The 19,049-nt window shown below is 42.1% G+C and overlaps 1 protein-coding gene across 7 annotated transcripts in view; it reads left to right on the plus strand.

Annotated features, from left to right (window-relative positions):
- Nucleotides 1-19,049, plus strand: part of SHISAL1 (shisa like 1) — a 73,470-nt gene that overhangs the window by 41,028 nt on the left and 13,393 nt on the right. For 3 of the 7 annotated variants that reach the window (XM_064166673.1, XM_064166672.1, XM_064166671.1), the window contains exons 3-5: nt 3,896-4,109; nt 6,473-6,790; nt 9,810-10,253. In XM_064166673.1, the coding sequence (XP_064022743.1) occupies nt 3,896-4,109; nt 6,473-6,790; nt 9,810-9,831 (554 nt within the window). In that variant the 3' untranslated portion in view covers nt 9,832-10,253. Of the gene's footprint in view, nt 1-3,895; nt 4,110-6,472; nt 6,791-8,097; nt 8,244-9,809; nt 10,254-10,320; nt 10,339-10,493; nt 12,496-19,049 lie in introns of those variants that run through there. The other 4 variants (XM_064166674.1, XM_064166677.1, XM_064166676.1 and 1 more) reach the window with 4 other exon arrangements.

The following is a 19,049-nucleotide window of genomic DNA, read 5'->3' on the forward strand; positions in this document are numbered from 1 at the left end:
CTCCCCAGATCAGGAGAGATGGAGAACTACTGGAGAAGAGTCCAACAGAGGGCCACAAAATTGTTTAGGGGACTGGAGTATCTCCCTGATGAGGAGAGGCTGAGAGGTGTAGGGCTCTTTAGCATGGAGAAGAGAAGACTGAGAAGGGATCTTGTCAATACTTATCAATATGTAAAAGTGAAGATCATGGGGCTGGACTCTCCATTGGTGCCCAGTGATAAGACAAGGGGCAGTGGGCACAAACTAGAACATATTTATTCCTAAGGAGAAACTCCTTTACTTTGATGGTGACAGAGCACTGGACCAGGCTGACAAGAGAGGCTGTGGGTTCTCCTTCTCTAGAGACTTTCAGAACCTACCTGGACATGTTACTGTTCAACCTGCTCTACAAGGGAGGTTGGACAAGATGATCTCCAGAGGTCCCTTCAATCCCTACCATTCCATGATTCTGTACACTGGACCTTTACTATTTAAGGCAGATCAATCAGGCTAAGCTGAGCAGCCCGTAGAGTCAAAGCCACTTTTGTTTCTCGTTATGCATCCAAGCAAGGAGAGTGAGGTGGGCAAGAGCATGGCAGAGAACACATCTGGAACAGCAGACCCAAACTGGCCAAAGTGATAGTCTGTGTTCCATTCAACAGCATGCTCAGCAATAAAACTGAGGTGGGAGCTTATCCAAAAATTGCTTGGTGACTGGCTGGGCATCAGGCTTGACAGCAGTGAGTGAGTGCTCTAGCAACACTTGTGGGGTGGCCTTTTGGTTTAGGGTAGGTTTTTCTTATTTATTATAAGACATTTATCTCAACTCATGAATTTTCTCACTTTGACCTTCTGTTTCTGTCACCCATCCCACTGGGTGGGGGAGTGAGGAAGCAGCTGTGTGGTGCTTAGCTGCCAGCCGGGGTTAACCCACCTCACACTGACTGCCGGATTCAGACTGTAACTCAACCATCATGGATGCACTTATTGGTGCATTTATTTTCATCACTGACACACTTTTTACTCTTTAAGGATTTGCCTAGGATTGCATTTTGTTGCAGACATCACTCCTCCTCTGACCTGATGATGTCTTCACTCTGTAGTCATTCTCTCTCCCCCCACCTTCCAGCTCTGTAGAAGTTTGTGACTTGTTTTCCTTCTAAAATGGGCAAAGGAAGTGTCTGTCTGAGGATGAGGGGACACTTCCACATCTGCTGTTCAGTAAACCACTTTGCAGTGGTTTCCACGAGCAAGCTAAATTTAGGGTCATGTAGCCTTCTAGAGCATTCTCACAATGCAGTGTCTCTAGGGGCACTGGATAATTCCAGAAGTGTACAAAGTGTAGACAGCCTGAGAAACATAAAGATCTAGATTTCATTATTTAACATGCAGTAAATACACATACAAGTCAGGTATAACCTTGCAGAGCTGCTGTTCACTGTGGCAGATTAACACAGGTGTAATTCACCTAAGCTAAGTTGTAGCAGTAACATGAAAAGTGACATTTTTGCTATCCTGTTTACTTGCAAAGCTACTCCTAGCAATAAATATCTTCCATTAAAACATCCTAAACTTGACCCCACCAACTCTACTGGAGGCTTCAAAAATTACTAACATCAAAGTTGTCATAATAATGTCATTTTTAAAAGAGGAAAATAAGGTAATATATCTTTAGCCATGAAAGGTGTGATACCTGCATTTGGAAATAAATAAAAGAGGGCTCTGCTGACAGTGCATGATAAATGACATTTTTGTTGCACTCCAAGGCTTTGCAGGTATCACAAAGGAAAAAACTGTTTCCTAGGAGCTGTTGATGTGATCAAGGTGCAGATATTTCTGTTAAGAAGAAATGTCAAGATGGCTAAAAAGTGAGAACTGTCAAACTGATCAGATCAGTTATATTTTTCCCCACAGCTGCAGCTGAAGTGGTACATACATTAAGCCATCTGATTCTGATGAGAAATGTGTAGATTCAGTGAAGATCATCCTTCAGCTGCATGGGGAGAATATGGGACTATATGGGGAGATAAAAAGCCAAACACCAGTGTTTGGGATGTAAGAAATCCCTAGAGAATGAAAAGACATTTTTCTTCCTAGAGAGTTTATTGCAGTTTGGGGGTTTATTTAATACAGCATGTATCTTCATTTGAAGCTGGCCACTTATCACAGGATGATTAGGTAGGTGTTCTTGTGCTGGCTACTGTAAATAATACTGTGGAGAAAGATCACTACTGACAGTGCAGTGCTATGCTCTGAAGGTTGCCCTTTCACCTATGCTAAACAGTAAGGTTTACTTCTGTTCTTTGAGACTGAGCATAGACTCACCTTCTTTTTCAGTAGTGCTGACTAATGGAGCTACACCCACTGTAATGCATGTAATGCATCCCTGCAAGCAGATATCAAACGTTCACAAAACACTTAGAAACCTCTCTAAGTGCCTGCCCGTGTGCATCTAATGCCATTTGACTTACCCCAGATCATCCCTGTGTGTGCTGGACCTGTAAGAGACCTTTATGCCCTCCACTGAAAGCTGAAGACCAGGCAGAACAGCCTGGGGAAGTCTTAGCTGGTGCTGGAAAAATGTATATAAGCAAATGAAATCATGCTTCTGTTCCTATTAGAAATCAGATTCAAAGTTATGCTTAGTTACTTAATTTCTTCTATTCCATTATTTTCTGCATTTAACTTTTCAAAAAAAAAATAAATGAGATGTAGTTCAAACTAAAATTGTGACTGGACAGAGCACAACCTTGGCAAGCTGCCTGTTGATATAGAACTGAGAAGTGGCTGATGTGCCACAGAGTTGTGCTACTATCCTGACCTGATTCTGGGCTGCAGGCTCTCAGCAGCCCTGTCCATTGAAAGGACAAGGGACACAAACTGCAACACAGGAGGTTCCACATAAACATACAGAAAAAAATGATTTAACATGTTGGCAGTATTTGGAACCAGATATTATCTCCTTCCAGACTTTTCATACCAACCAGGAAATTACATGGAGTTGCTTATGACCTTACTGGAGGGGATCTGTACCCCGTTCCTCTGCATGATTGCTCAGGGAAGCTCAAAATGATTGCACAGCTTCTAGTTCAGAGCTGTTTGCAATTAGTAGGCTTAGAGCACAGGCAGAGAACTTGTGTCTGCCCATGGTATTACCATGTCAGTATAACCACAGTGTGCATCTCACCACACAACAATCAGCCTCAAGCTTGCAGCTGAAGGATATATGTGTGGAGAACATTTGGTTTTTTTTATCCAAGAGAAGTGCTGGTGAAATCTTTGTGATGTAAAAACTGTTCTTAGAGATGCAATAAGCACTTTACATGAGAACTTAATAAAGGTGAAGTGTGAGAACTCCCAGGTGCAGCTCTATTAGAGTTAGTTCTGTCTATTTACACATTCAAAGTTGCTCAGATGTGCTAGACTGTTTTATAGTTACTGTCTCTGGCACAATAGTCCTTGTCAAAGAATGACCTCTGCAGTGGAGAAAAGCTTTTTCTGTCAAGAATGCTGGCTGTAAATCAAGTGCCCTCAAACTTTTGTCCCAGCTTTTGCACAGGCATTTTGCTGTCATGGAGTTATTCCAGGAGAATGAAATGTGAACATTGTTTGGTGTTTATGGATAATCATATATTTAGAACAGCAGTACGAAAGCCTTTCCCTCAAGGTTTGTTTGGGGTTTTTTGGTGCTTCTTCTCTTCCCTTTAAAGCAGAAATATAGTAACAGTAAAAGCTGAAATAGGACAAGAGGTGAAATATTGTAATCTTCTAGATCTAAACACTATGATGGTGGAAGTCCTGATCTATTTCTGCTTTTCAGAAATGGAGCAGCCATTGTTTAAGCTTAAGCACTGAAAGATTGCAGTTCATAACATACAAGTGACTCACAAAGCCAATGTTGTTCTTTGTTTTGCAGTGTTGTCCGCACACTTTCGAGTCTGCGAGCCATATACAGACTACAAAGGTCGCTACCACTTTGGTTTTCATTGCCCTCGTCTTTCTGACAATAAATCTTACATCTTTTGCTGTCACCATAACAACACAGTGTTTAAATACTGCTGCAATGAGACAGAATTTCAGACTGTTATGCAGATGAACTTAACAGGGAACACAGATGGATATATGCATAAGTAAGTAAATGAGTTTTAAAGTGCTCTTCACCAAACTGTTCCTGGGCTAATAACATCATCTGAGGTGTACTTAATGATGGAGGCAATTGGAATAATTGCACATACAGAAAAACATGATTAAAAGGATGGTTTTTTTCCTTTTCTGGTACAGAACTCCTAAAAGAAAGGCTATTTTAGTGGTGTGTTCTCTGCTTTGACATGGGCTGTAAACGCTGCTGGAAGAGGGTGTGTGTAAAAGTTGTGTATAAATGTAACAAGTGTAAAGTTACATGTGAAGGTTACAAAAGTCTCTCCCTTGACCTCAATCTGATCCAAGCTATGTTTAAATGTGTGTCAGAAATAATGAATCCAAGTCGTTCAGCAGGGGAGAAGGGAGCTGACTTTCCCCACATCAGCACAAATGCACTGTTTTTTGCTCTGATGTTTTGAATATGAATCTCTTGCAGTCTCTGACCTTGGGGAACAGAACTGGCTTGTTTGTATGCCAATGCTGGGTGGTCATCTTGCCTGTGTCCTTGGACACTTCCATGTACTTCTGGGGCCTGTCCTCTAAGATAAAAGTCAACAACTGTTTTTGGTTTTCTGAAGAACCAATAAGGAGCAACTAGATTTCTGTTCCTGATTACGGTGACAAAATCTTTACTTGTGCTCTGTCTCCAGCTTGACATTTGCTGTGATTTCTTTTGGTGCTGATGCAAACTCACAAGGTTGAATTCTGATCTATCTGCTTTCCTCTGCCATTTTATTCTGGTATTCAGCCCCCCTAGGACAACAAAGAGGCAGATTGAAGACAACTGTAATTGAAGTCCTTTGATTTCTTGTTCACATCAGGGATTTTAGTGTTTTCTTCTGTAGTGCAGAAGTCCATTGGTGAGTTGTTGTTCATTCCCATGGAAGCACGGCTGCTAGGAGACCATGGTGCTGGAATACTGATGGCAGCTCTTAACTACTGAGTGTTCAGCTGTGTCCAGCAGCAGCCAGCTCATGAAGTCAGTAAGCTGTCATCTTCCTTAACAAGCTCTTATACAGCTCTGCCCAGAGAAGTTTAAACCTTGTACAGATGTAGAACTTACTGTAACTTTACAGGTGGATTTTGAGCAGTGTTCTGTTAAAATACAGTCTCCTCAAATCTTGGTCTGAATTATCTGTAGCAGAGATCATGGTTGAGTTATTCCTCTAAGTTCAGGTTCATGTAGAAGTGAGTTGCTCACCTGTTTGTTATTATTTTTCTCCAAGACTGCCTTCTGCCTGATATTTCTTACCAGTGTCCTTTCTGCTTGCCCTTGTTTTCAGTCTCTGATATACACAGTTCCACACCAGCTCATCCAGCTAGATTAGCCTTCTTTATACCTGACAATCTCATCTCTTTCTTTCTCTGTTCTGACCTCACCCTCCCCATTCACAGTTTCAAGTCCAAACTGCGTTTACACCTGAGAGTCATTTTTCTTTCAATACTGCATCTCCAGCAGAGCTTTAGCACTTCTTCCCCTTTATGAACTCCACGTTCTTGACCTCTTACATTTTTTTCCTCCTTTCCACCTTCCTTCCTGCCCCTCCTTTCTAATATCTGTAGTTGCCTGTCATGCACTATGTCAGCAGCTGATAATGTTCATGGCCTTTTGCTACACACACACAGGGTAATCACACCAACATCTACCTGTAGATGTAGGACAGGTTTTCCTTCCTGTGGAATGTGTTGTATAACATCATCTTGTCAATAGGCCTCCTTCCTAGGTTTATTGTCATCAAACTCAGGGATCCTGAGCAGTTGCTCTTGAAAGCCTGTGCTTCCCCCAGTATGTTCTGTATCCAGCAATAATTATTAAAGGCAAGCAAATCCCAGTACATTTAACATGGTTTATCATGCATGTCAGCAATGAAAGCCTTCAGTAGCATAGGCACTACTCTGCTTCAGTTATTACAGCATATTTTCATATGCCTGACCCTTGCTCTCATAAATGCCCTGCCACTTTCAGCAGGGTGACAGGGAGTGAGAGTTTGCAGAGCAAGCCATGCAGGCTATCAACCACATGTGTATCAGGGGCCTCACTTCAAGCATTGAAGCTGGTTGTACAGCATATTTACTATTTACATGCTGATACAAATACACAGAACAGAGGGAGAAATAAAAATGTTTGTAAGATGGGGGGGGAGGGGCTCCAGTTTTTGACAGCTCTCACATCATGCCTATGGCCCTATTTATATTAAACCAGTTTTTAAGGCTGCATACATTAGAACAAAACCTTTTGTTTCATCTGCTTATGTGTTCTATTCATATAATGAAGTCAGCTACTGTGATTAAACTATCAATGAACATTATTGCTACATGAGGTAATTTTGTTTCCTCTTTTTGTCTCTCACAGCAACTACAGTGCACTATTAGGAGTGTGGATCTATGGCTTTTTTGTGGTGATCTTGCTGGTACTGGACCTTTTATATTACTCTTCAATGAACTATGATATTTGCAAGTTTTACCTGGCACGGTGGGGAATCCAGGGAAAGTGGATGACGCAGGGACAGAGTCGATGGATTAACCCTCCTCAGGATCCAAGCCAGACACAGCCTCAGCCAGAGACACAGCCTCAAACTCAGCCACAGCCTCAACCGTCCCAGACAGTACATACTTTAAAAGGAGATGCTTTAAGCCCACCCCTGATGTCTTTTCAGAGTACATCTGCCTGGTAAGTGAAGACATATTATGGTACCTTTTTTGACTGTTGTTTTGTAGTGGGAACAATTGCCTGTATTTGAAGTACCTTCAAACCCAGGCTGAACAGCACCATTTTACCACATCATTGTTTATACTATAAACTGACTTAGGGAATTTCTTTTTAGGAGAGATTTGGTTTTACTCTGAAATACATTCCATCATCCTTTAATGCTGTTCTTAGAGGAATAGATGCTGCCAGGTTTCAGTGCTAGTTTTACTACTTTGTGGTACAAATGAAATATAAATCTTTGTTCTACGTTTCATTACAAAATGAATTTTAATCTGGTGTCAGAGACTACCTGCTCTATGTAGCTGTTGGTCTGGTTTTAAAAGGTTATATGAATAGCAACACTGAAATAGCTTCAATGCAAGATGCTGCAAATTCACATTATTTGTGGTATGAGAAACATAAAAACCAGGTTAGGTTTTTTATATGCACAGCCAAAAAAGCACAGCTTGATCTCATTTGTCAGAGTGACACAAGTAGGCTACTGTAAAGTTAGATGGTACAAAAACAATACAACCTCCCCCAAAAAATAAAAAAGCCCCAGAGCAGGCAGAACATGCAATAGTAATAGAAGAAATAACAGTGATAGCCATGGAACAAAACTGTATTTCATGATTTTGTGTTGTTTGGTTTTTTAACCAAAGAAATTGGAAGCAAAGGAAGAGAACTGAATAAAGCAATGTTCTGAAAAGGGCGATGAGAGGCAGGGACTTTTTTCTTGGCAAGAGAACATAAAGATTTGGAAGGGAGCAGGGATGGTTTGGAGTTACCTCTGTACTTTAGAATTCTTCCAGAAGGCTGAGTGATGAGTTTTGACAAAGTGATCTAAGAACAAGTAGGGTGAAACAGATGATAGCAGCTCCTGAAGCTGCAGAGCATGTAAAGTGACAACACTGACCTCGGTCTGAAGGCTTTAGGTAGAACGGTGTTGCAGATGGGATGATGATAGCAGTAGACCTTTTATTTCCTAACTTTCCCTTTCATTTTAAGTGTAAATCTGGAGCACAAAGGGCTGCAGCAGATATTTCACAGCTGAAAAGGTAGTGATGGTTTGACCCATGGGCAAGAATGAGTGAAAGAGGTCATTTGCCTGGTAGCTGATACTGTATGCCCAATGCATAACAGACTTAAGGCCCATTCTAGCAGGCTTTGTCTAAGCAGAAGAGTGTAACATCACTACTTAAGACAGAGACTTGCTTTTGCTTAGTTGTAAGCACTCAGATTTTCACTTTTGTTTCATATTCTCTCCTATTTTGTTCTAATTCCTTCAGATTTTTTTCTGCAATGATTTCCCAGGCTTCAGTCAGAATTGCCATACAGAGTCAGACCAACATTTATACAGTAATTGTATTCCAGCTTAAGCCATGCATGTGTGGGTTTCTACAACAACATGACAACTGCAGCTGTAGATAGATATGTATCTGCATGTGTGTGTGCACACTGTTCACCTGATTATAATATTTGATTATTCTATGATGCCATTACAAATTGCAGGAAACTCCTCATTGACTCTTGAGGGATTCTTGGTCACTTTCCATCACTGACTTTTGTTATTCTGTTTCTTGTGTGGGTTTAAGCATAAAGCGGAGAATGTATGTTAGGATCAGGTGAGCATATCCCATATGCTTCATTTCCTGTGCTTAAAGGAGATGAGCATTGATAATTCACTCCAGTAACCCTTACCCCTTCCCCAGTGCTGTCGTACTCCCCTCAGCTCCCATAACCTTTTCTTCTTTTTCCCAGTCCTTTCATTGCTCAGTGGAAGAAATAAGTAGATGCTTCCTAGAGAAATTGTATTTAGCCCTTATGGAAACATTACATAAGATCCCATATTTTCATGCTTATAACCTGCAAAGTTTCAAACCCTTGTCTAAGTGCAGAGATGGTTCACTCTGTGTTTCATAGATGAAAAATACCAAGAGAATTATAGTAGGCTCTGGTGGTCACAGGTGAGGTGTTCAGCAAGTGAAAGGTGTCACTGAGCAAACGGCTCCCTCAAACTGTGTCCTGCAACAGAGGAGGTTGTCTGGGTGTTTGTTTATTTCTCTCTTAGCTGATTTGCAGGTCATAGATGTGAAAATATGGTAATTTTGCTGTAGAGAGTCTGGGTCTTCTTCAGTCTGTATTTGTCTTCTCAAAATCTAATTGTGCTGTTGGTGTTACAGAGCTACTGGGTTTATAGTTCCCACCACTGGTTTGGAAACTGCCTAATTTTTTTTTTGATGGTATACCTGATTTTGTTATTATTCTAGACACTAACACCAGCCTCTAGCTGGCTTGTTAACAGCAGCTTTCCAGTCTATAGACCCAGCTTCTCAGTTTGTGTTGGCAGTTTCAGCGTGTCCTTAACTTATCCTGGCTTTTAAACTCTGTAGAGAAAATAAGCATTTTTCCTTGGCACCTCACAGACACACTTCTATAGAGGTATCATATAAGAATTACTCCTGTTTACAGCTGAGCTTTTTGATCTATTTTTTCTTGAATCCTGTGAGATATGCATGTATCCCAGGACATGCAAATTTAAATACTCTTGCAAGCATTTTCCAAACCAGTTCACAAGTCTTCATGCTGACAGTGTAGAAGTGGTTAGCTTCCACTATTACATTTATTCTAATGTCATTAAAGCCCACACCCATTGCAGAAGACACTACCTGGTGGTAAAAGGAAAGTGATTTTTGCACATCAAAAAGCTGAGCAGCACTGAAGACTTTAGGTATCCTTATTGCAGAGAATTGTCAGGATAAGAAGCTCTCCCAGAAAAGAAGACAAGATTTACCTACAGTTTAATAAATCAGTTTGGAATCTTCCTGGATGAAAAAAAAATAGCTAAGTGGCTTTTTATGTTATCATTTCTTCCCTTGCTCTAGTTTAAATATGAGGAATTGCCAATTAAAAGTACTGAAACAGATATGTCAGAGAGAAAAGTCAAGCAAGTCATACTGTAGAGTAGGTAGAACCATCTCCAAGAAGTGTTTTATTGTAGCAGCTCTCTCTGTAATCTATGAGACCCTGCTTGGAGTACTGCATCCACCTCTGGAGCCCCCAGGACAAGAAGGTCATGGCTCAGCTGGAGAGGCTCCAGAGGAGGGCCACAAAGATGATCAGAGGGCTGGAGCAACTCTATGAAAACAGGCTGAGGTATTTTCAGATTGGGAGAGAGAAGTCTCCAGAGCGACCTTACAGCAGTCTTCCAGTACCTGAAGAAAGCTGGAGAGAGACTTTAAGTGCAGATAGTGATAGGACAAGGGGCACTGGTTTTTAATTAGAGTAAGGCAGATTTACGTTAGACATGAGGAAGCTTTTTACTGTGAGGGTGGTGAAACGCCAGAAGGGGTTGCCCAGGAAGCCTGCATGAGGCTTTGAGCAACCTAACCTAGCAGGAGGTGTACCTGCCCATGGCAGGGGGGTTGGAACTAGATGATCTTTAATACCCCTTTCAACTCCAGCCATTCTATGATTCTGTCATTCTATTTTCACTTCATTATTTACTTCAGACAAAGAGGACCATGTGTAGCTGTAGGATTATAACTAAAGGAGTCTGGGATGCTGCTGGCTGTTCTACAGCGACCTCACGGTGTTGTGCAACTAGTGATCCCAGAAACATCAACCCCCAGTGTGGAATAATATTGCTTCATAATGGCTCAAATAATGTTGATTTCTTCTTCAGTATGGAAACCATCTGAGGGCTGTCCAAAGGCCTGTGTGGGCTGAAGGTCCTGGTGGATGTACATTCTACAACTGAAACACCATCACAGACTGCAAGTGAATGGGATTAAGCATTTGTGGCTTGCCTTGCAGTGGTTCTTCCAGGTCGTGGCTGAGATGCATGAGCTGGGCCCTTTTGTGCTTACTGATCCATGTAAGAATCTGTGGTCTGGTTAGCCTGAGCAAGCTTTTTAACAGCTGGAGATCAAAAGCAACAAGCAGCAGGCAAATGATTAGTACTGCTCAACAGAGTACAAGCCAGGTAGCCAATAAAATACTGTAAATTGCAAGTTCAGAACCTTGACTACTGAAAAAAACAAATTATTCTCACGATCATGGGAATAACTAATAGTGACTAGAAAAGGTCAGAATAGCAAGGAAAATCACATAAGAGGAAGTGTGGACCAGGGCAGCCAGGCAGAGAATCCAGAAAAACTCTGTGGTTGCATCATGCTCCAGATTTGAGACTGGAACATAATCTTTTTGTCTTGCTCTAGGGAGATTAAGCCCCTTCCCATCTCTGTCAAGGATTCAAATCACAGGGAATACTGCCTTGAAGTCACTTTTGCCACTCTGTTCCCTGCCTTTCTGCCTGACAGCACACAGAGGCAACATGTGTGATCATACATGTTATGCTACATGGTTCTGAGTCTTGGAAACCTGCAGGTTGGCAGGAGAAGTGTCAGCCCAGCAGAGTAAGTTGTGCAGTTGGAGTGGGTAAGACAAAGTCAAATCTGATTTACTTCCCCTTAGAAAGTGTTGCAGTCTGGTTTTGCTGTAGATTTCTCTGAGTCACATTGTCTTTCAAACAAGAAACAGACCAGTTTTTAACCTGCTGCATGACACCTCTTCAAATGACTTACCAAAGCACTTATCAGCAAAAAAGAGGAAAAAAAAAGCAAACTATAAAAATATTGGCAATTTAGAAGCCAGCAGATAAACTGAGGCTGTCCACAGCAGCTGTGCAACAAACACAGGGCATAAATGCTTTGCTGGTGGCTAAAAAGGCTGTGTGAAAGAATTCCCTTTGAAATCAAATTTTGACACAGGATACAGACTGCCACTGGAGCAAAATGTCCACATTCAGCAGGTAGTGTGATTAGGCAATTGCTAAGAGCTATGCACTCAGTCTTGCCTGTGTCACCTAGCACAGCACAGTAGCACTGAACTGGGGTGGCTGTGCAGTGTGAACATAGCTGCAGTCCACCAGCAACCTAGACTGCTCTTGGTACAAGATATTTACAGTAGTGGAATGAACAAAATCTGTCTCTTTCCTTTTTAAGTGAAATGAGTCTCTAAAATAAGGGCCTTGAATTTATATTTGCAAAATCACTCCATTAAGCAGAAGCAGGATGGCATGATACTGTGATACTGTGATCTCAGGGTAAAGCCTAGTTTTTCTCTACAGTCCCTACCTGAATTCTTACATGCTCAGACTAAATATGGCATATCAAAGCACACACACACATATATACACACACACATATTTAGGTTGGAAAGAAATAGCATACTCACATAGTGCTTTTAGCAAAGAACTGAGAATTAACATCATCTGGAGATTCTCTCTTGTAGTAGACTTTAGATGTGCCAGGCAGCATCTACCTGTGTGCTTCCCCTTCGAAATATATTGGCTTAGAGTAGCAGATGTTGTTGAAGCTATTTTGTTCTAAATATCCCTGCATAGCTGTAAAAATAGAAATGGCTTTTTTAAAAAGAAAAGAAAAAAGACACAGCTGAGGAGATGACTTTCTGCTCCTAGAAGAGCCAGATGCTGGAAATCATTTTGCATTGCATATCCCTTCTCCTGTCTGGCTTCCCGTTTGACGTCAGAGCAGGAGACCAACACCACCAGCAGTCAGTGGGCTCGGAACCAAACATCTCAAAAATCTGCAATGCTCTGAGTGTTGTTTACTTGCCACAGTCCTATAATAATGCAAATAAATGGAAGATTGAGCTTTGAGTTCTATCATCTGCATTTGAATCATCCAAGACACATAAGCTACTGAGAGCTTTCTTTCTTGTGTTTAGAAGTTCACTGTTAGCATGTAAAGTGAAGCCAATATGCAAGGTTTCTGTCCATGCCAATTAAATAGAGACCATGTCTGTGTACACTGACAGACACTTCATCTTTTGCTGACTCATATGTAATGCATACTGTTCACCTCATGCCTGATTCTCCTTTTCCTTTTGATCTGCAAATAGTAGGCTCCATATTGCAACATGTATTTCTCTACGTTCCTGTTAGCTGCAGAGTAATTGGATGTAGGCTGATTGATATTCCCAATTCATGGTGGTTGTCAGCCTTTCCATCCAAACTGGGGTATTTGTTGGCTTCAGAATAATCTTTTAAATGAGCTGTATGGTTGAAGTGATCTAACACAACTTAAGTGTGGCAACAAAGTGTCAGAAAATAACAGTTGGAACAAAAAATGAGTATTTAAAAAGTTATCTGAAGACTATTGCTAAATGAGCTCTTCAGGCTGAGAAATGAGAGCTAGTTAAAATACTGGAAACCAGTTCTGGATGTCTGCCACATTTAAAGTTTCTGCTGTATTTTAAGTAGACTGTTTTGCAGTGAGATCATTACCTAATCTACATTATAACAAACCAGAATACTACTACTGAAGTAGCAGGTAGGAGTGCAAAATTCATTTGAAATCAGGAGTCCAATTAAGCTCATGATTGCACCATGTAATGTCACAATATTATAGCATCACACACAGGAATGAGTGTGACATCTGAGATTTTAGCAACCAATTCCATCATCTGTCACAGCAGAAACCATTTAATTTTGAAAGACTTTGTATTTATTATAATACTTACAGAACTCCTGCTGCTTACTTCCTCTTAGGTGCCAGATGCTCAGTAGTAGTTGTAATAGCAAATGCACACCTTGTATATGTGCACTAAGAAATAAAATAGCAGGGTTATTCTAAAGCTTCTCACTTAGACCCTGAAGCATCACTGAGAAACTCTGAAACAGGCCCAGCCACTTTGCAAGTTGAGCTGAGCTTCACTCATATCCACACACATTTGTGCAGTTTGCTCGTTTCTCTCCATGGCATAGCAGAGGTGGCCAGGCTGGATACCACTTTCACATTGGCATTTCAGAAGCTAAGGCAGGTGTTCACAACCACCCCTGATTTAGATCTGCAAGTACAAAAGTCACTGAAATTCAGCCTAGTTGTCCCCAGTATGTTTAAGAGTATCTGGATCTAGAGTAGAAAAGACAAAGGTGGTGGAGCAGCAAGTAGCTCCTGCACCTTGTACTGGGCTGTGCAGTCACAGCCACATAAAGCTTTAACTGGCAGGGACCAACATTATTTTTGCACTGATAAAATTCAAGTCATTGCTTTTTGTTTTCTAGAGACCAAATAAGGCAGATGGAGAAGCAAACAACAGAAAATAAGCAACATCAGATAAGTAGTAGGATTAAACTGGCAGAGGGGAGATTTAAACTAGATGTTGGGAAGAAGTTCTTTACAGTGAGGGTGGTGAGACATTGGCACAGGTTACCCAGGGAGGTTGTGGATGCTCCCTCCCTGGAGGTATTCACGGCCAGGTTGGATGAGGCTCGGAGTGACTTGTTCTAATGGGAGGTGTCCCTGCCCATGGCAGGGGGTTGGAATTAGATGATCTTTCAGGTGCCTTCCAACCTGAACCATTCTAAGATAGCATAAGTGGCAGAAGAAATAAAAGGGGAGGTGTTAAGGAGCAAGAGTTGACGATCAGGCAGGCCCTGCTGTAGCAGGAGATTTTTGAACTGAAAGCAAGCTCTTTTGTGAAAAGAGGGAGGGAAAAAGGAAAGAAAATAATGGACAGCATCTGCAAAATAACAATCTATGTACACTTAGTGTTTCTAGCAGAAATCATAATGAAAAACTGTCTCTGAAGTATATTTTGGATATCAAGAAACAAATTGCTCCTTACCTCAAGGAGCAGCAAGCAGGTAGTGGAGCTGAACTGTTGGAACGAGTCCGCAGGAAGGTCACAAAGATGGTCAGAGGGTTGGAGGACATCTCCTATGAGGAAAAGCTCCAAAAGTTTGGGCTCTTCAGCCTGGAGAAGAGAAGGCTTTGAGGAGACCTTGGAGTGGCCTTCTAGTATCTGAAGCAGGCTGCAGGAGGGCTGGGGAGGGACTATTTATAAGGTCCTGTAATGACAGAACAAGGAGTAATGGGTTTAAACTGGCAGAGGGGAGATTTAAACTAGATGTTAGGAAGAACGTAGCAGGGGGTTGGAAGTGAATGATCTTTGAGGTCCCCTTCACCCTGAACCATTCTGTCATGTACATACCAGTGTATTATTCTAAGCATTATTAAATGATCAGCCATATTCAACAACCCTTTTCTGCTGGAAAACTTCGAGAGCAAGCTGACATTTGTACATGAAGTAATGGTAGACTGTGGAATATCAAAGAGTAATAAATTCATCAGAAGCTTATATGGTAATGATGAGTGCATGACCATAAATGGTAACAATATCAGACAATTATTTGCAGCAAGAGCTGAGGTCAAGGTTCTACCACATCATTACTTTTGTTGTCACTTCTCCCTGGTTAGATCATGACAAAGATGACTGCAAGCAAGCAATTAGGCCTTTTGATCAGGAAAGTGATAGAACATGTTTGTATGACCTTGGGTTTATAATGATGTACCACTGCACAGTTCAAGAAGAGGCCAGCAATTAGACACAGCTGGTTTGTTCATCACTAGGAAGAGGAGAGATATATGGCTGTTCAAGGCTCATAAGCAAAATAAATCAAAAAGTGTTGACCTATGAGAGATACTGGAGTCGTTTTAATGTTCATTCAGCCAGTGTCCATCAGCAAACAGTGTTCAAGAACTTTAAAAGCTGTGGAGAAGTTAAATGACCAACACTGTCACAAGTACACGTACAGACATTTGCAGCCATAACTGTGAAGAAAGTCTCTTCACTGCAGAAAAAAAATCATGCCTCTGAATAGACAGTGAAATCCACTAGAAAAAATTTCTTGGAAATCAGAAATGCTAAAGACTAGGTTGGATGAAGCCTTGAACGACCTGTTCTAGTGGGAGGTGTCCCTGCCTATGGCAGAGGGTTGGAACTAGAGGATCTTTGAGGTCCCTTCCAACCTAAAGCATTCCATGATTTTATGAAAGAGATAAAACCAGTTTAAAATACTGACAGGAATACAACAAATGTCACAAACATGATTAGAAATGCTGCTAATGTTGGTTCCATGTTAGGTGATAACACAACCCTAAAGCAGAACTTTAAACATCAGAGAAATTAGGTTCATCGGCGTAACAGTGCATAGCAGTACAGGGCAGCATCAAAGGGGTGAGTTGATGGAAAAACTCAACATGAAACAGTGTCCTGGGTTGCCATTCTCACAAATCCTCCTCCCTCCCCACACAGACAGGAGGGAAAATAACACCCCAAAAAAAAGAAAATGGATTGAGATCAAGAGTTTTACTGGTAAGAATACAAAGCACAGTTACCTGAGCCTGTTTGCAGAGAAGTGCAGCAAAAAGGAGAAGCAGAAGCCAGTGACCTCCTCCCCACTGCCTGACCCACAGCCAGCCCAGTAGAAAGGACCAACACCCCAAACTGGAAACCAGAAGCAGCAACTGGAGGAGGAAACTTCTCATGTTACAGTCCAAACTACAATCCCCATGGTATTTTGGTCCAGCCAGCAATTCCATTCTGAAGCTGACATGACAGCAACACATGGGATTGAATATCAGCAGCAGATTCAACTCACCCCATGACAACCAACAAGGTGCACTTGCAGCACAGAAGGTAACCATGACTTGGGATGCATCAAAAGAAGTGTTATGAATGAAGCAGGGCATGGGAGGGGATTCTGCCCCTTTACCCTGATCTCATGAGATCTCACCTCGAGTACTGCATTTAGTTCTGATGCCCCCAGTATAAGGCAGACATGGACCTTCTGGATCCATGGAGGTCCAGAGGAGGGCCGCAAAGATCATCGGAAGGCTGGAGCACCTCCCTTATGAGAACAGGCTGAGAGTTGGGGCTGTTCAGCCTGGACAAAAGAAGGCACTGAGGAGACCTTTTGTCATCATTCCAATACCTGAAAGTGGCTTACAAGAAAGTCTGGAAGGGACATTTTTACAAGGGCTTCTAGTGATAGGACAAGAGGGAATGGATTAAAGCTTGAGAAGGGGAAATTTAGACTGGATATTAGGAAGAAATTCTTCATAGTAAGGGTGGTGAGACACTGGAACAGGTTGCTCAAGGAGGTTGTGGATGCTCCTTGCTGGAAGTGTGCAAGACCAGGTTTGATGAGGGCTTGAGCAACCTGGTCTAGCAGAAGGTGCCCCTGCCCATTGCAGGGGGATTGGAACCAGATGATCTTCAAGGTCCCTTCCAACCTATACCATTTTATGAGTGGGTGGTGGAAACCACTCATAATGAGAGACAGCAGAGTAAAAAAAGCTGTAAGAGTGCTTATCTCTGAAATATGCTACCTCACTTTAGTCCCAAATAGGCTGTTCCCTGGTGTTTATATGTTTTGGTAACTTCTACTCAGACTCCACTGTGGGGGCATAACCACATACTGTAAGCGTTAAAAGCTGCAATAGAAAGGTGTTTGCACAGCAGTTCATGTGCTCACATGGCAGAGCAATGGCTGCTGGGCTCAAATCTCAAATGGCATGAGGTTTAACTACAGTTTTTCCTCTCTGAGGGACTGATATTCCACTACATAGTTGAGTAGTTTGTGCACAAAGGAGCCTTAGTAGTTACAGGAGTTGTAGTTACCAGCTAATCATATCTCTCAGCTGAATTCTGTATTACAGCAATTCCTTACAGGCAAAGTGATGCTGCTCTGAGAGCTGACACCTGCCACACAGGTTGTCTTTTTCTGTTAGAGATCATTACTGCCACATAGCAAAATGTGGAAAAGTAATTGCAGTGTGCTGCTTAAAAATTAGAGTAAATTAATTAAAGAGTCATTAGCTGTATTCTGTGTTGATTGGTGGTATGGGTTGTAGTCAATCACACACAGATAAAGGAGGCAAGTTATTTTCTATCGCATTCCCTATTTCCCCATCTCTGAAGAGTGATGAGTCATAGGGAGCTGCTGAACCCCACACCTTTTATCTGTCTGATGCTAACAGCTCATCTCCAGCATAGTTCCACCTGAGTTCTAAAGAAATTGTGATTGAAAAGCAGCCAGTATTCACTGGCCAACATCTGCACATCAAAAATCACACAATGCTTTTTCTGCTTGTTTCATCCTCCACTATTAGGGAACACGGGGGACAAATGTGTGGCTTTTTCCTCCCCACCTCTACCCATAAATGCCTGATTATGCAGCTGCTGCATAATAGCTGCTGATGGTAGCGAGACTGTGGGTGACTGTATAATCACACCAAAGAATGGAAATCTCTGGGCAAAAATCTCATCTTGGCACCACCTGCCAAATTCTCATCTCTCATATTATGTGAGCACAACAAAATGGTGATGGTAGCAGAGCTGGAGAGGTGAGGGTTATTTTTGTGAGTAACTGGCTTCCAATTTTTTATGTGGAAGTGCTGCAAGATTACAGTGGACTCAGCTCAGCAGGAGTGTGTTAGAGTGTGTGCCTGTGCTAGCTAGCTATTGTTGAATTATTCATCCTGAATGATGATGATCTAATATTAAGGTGCACACCTGAAAGCCAGACTCATCACTGAGCAAGAAGCCTGAGTGTCTGTCATCAAATAGGGAGCACGCAGCTGACCCACAATACAAAGCATGCACACACATGCAAACGAAGGAGTAAGGAAGAACACAGAGACTAGCCCAGCAGCTGGCAGTCAGAATGATTCTGAGCAATTTCCATACTTCATAAATTATCACTCAAACCAAGCCAGACCAAGCGAAATACTTCAGCCCAATGACACTAAGCGAGCGCTGCTTTTCTTTCCCTGGGATTCCAGAAACGCTGCTCAGCAGGGCTTGTACACGGTCACTGAGCCACGCACCAAGATCCGACTGCAGCCAGAGGACATGTGGTGTGCCAGCAGACGAGTACCTAGACACAACTGTGAGACAACTTAAAGGTAATAAACCAGCGACAGCCCCAGCGCTGGCGTCAAGGCATGTGTGTTTGGAAAGCTGGCAATCTAGCTCAGGTAGCCACCAAAGAGAAGTTGTTTCTTGCCTCTTGCACTCTGCTGAAATTGTCCAGGGCCCTCTGTCTGCATCTCAACACACCTCAATTTCTCCTATGGCTTTTTACATGGGAAAGGCAGGGACAAAGGATAGAAGAGACATTTCTGCATAGAATTACAGAGTATTAGAGGTCGGAAGGGACCTCCAGAGATCATTGAGTCCGACCCCCCTGCCAAGGCAGGATTCCCTAGGGTAGTTCACACAAAACTCATCCAGGCAAGTTTTGAAAGTCTCCGGAGGAGACACCACAACCTCTCTGGGCAGCCTGTTCCAGGCTCTGTCACCTTCATTGTAAACAAGTTTTTTTCCTCATGTTGAGGTGAAATCTTCTATGCTCCAGTTTGTATCCATT

Source organism: Pogoniulus pusillus, chromosome 27, assembly GCF_015220805.1.
Source record: "Pogoniulus pusillus isolate bPogPus1 chromosome 27, bPogPus1.pri, whole genome shotgun sequence".
NCBI classification, from domain to species: domain Eukaryota; kingdom Metazoa; phylum Chordata; class Aves; order Piciformes; family Lybiidae; genus Pogoniulus; species Pogoniulus pusillus.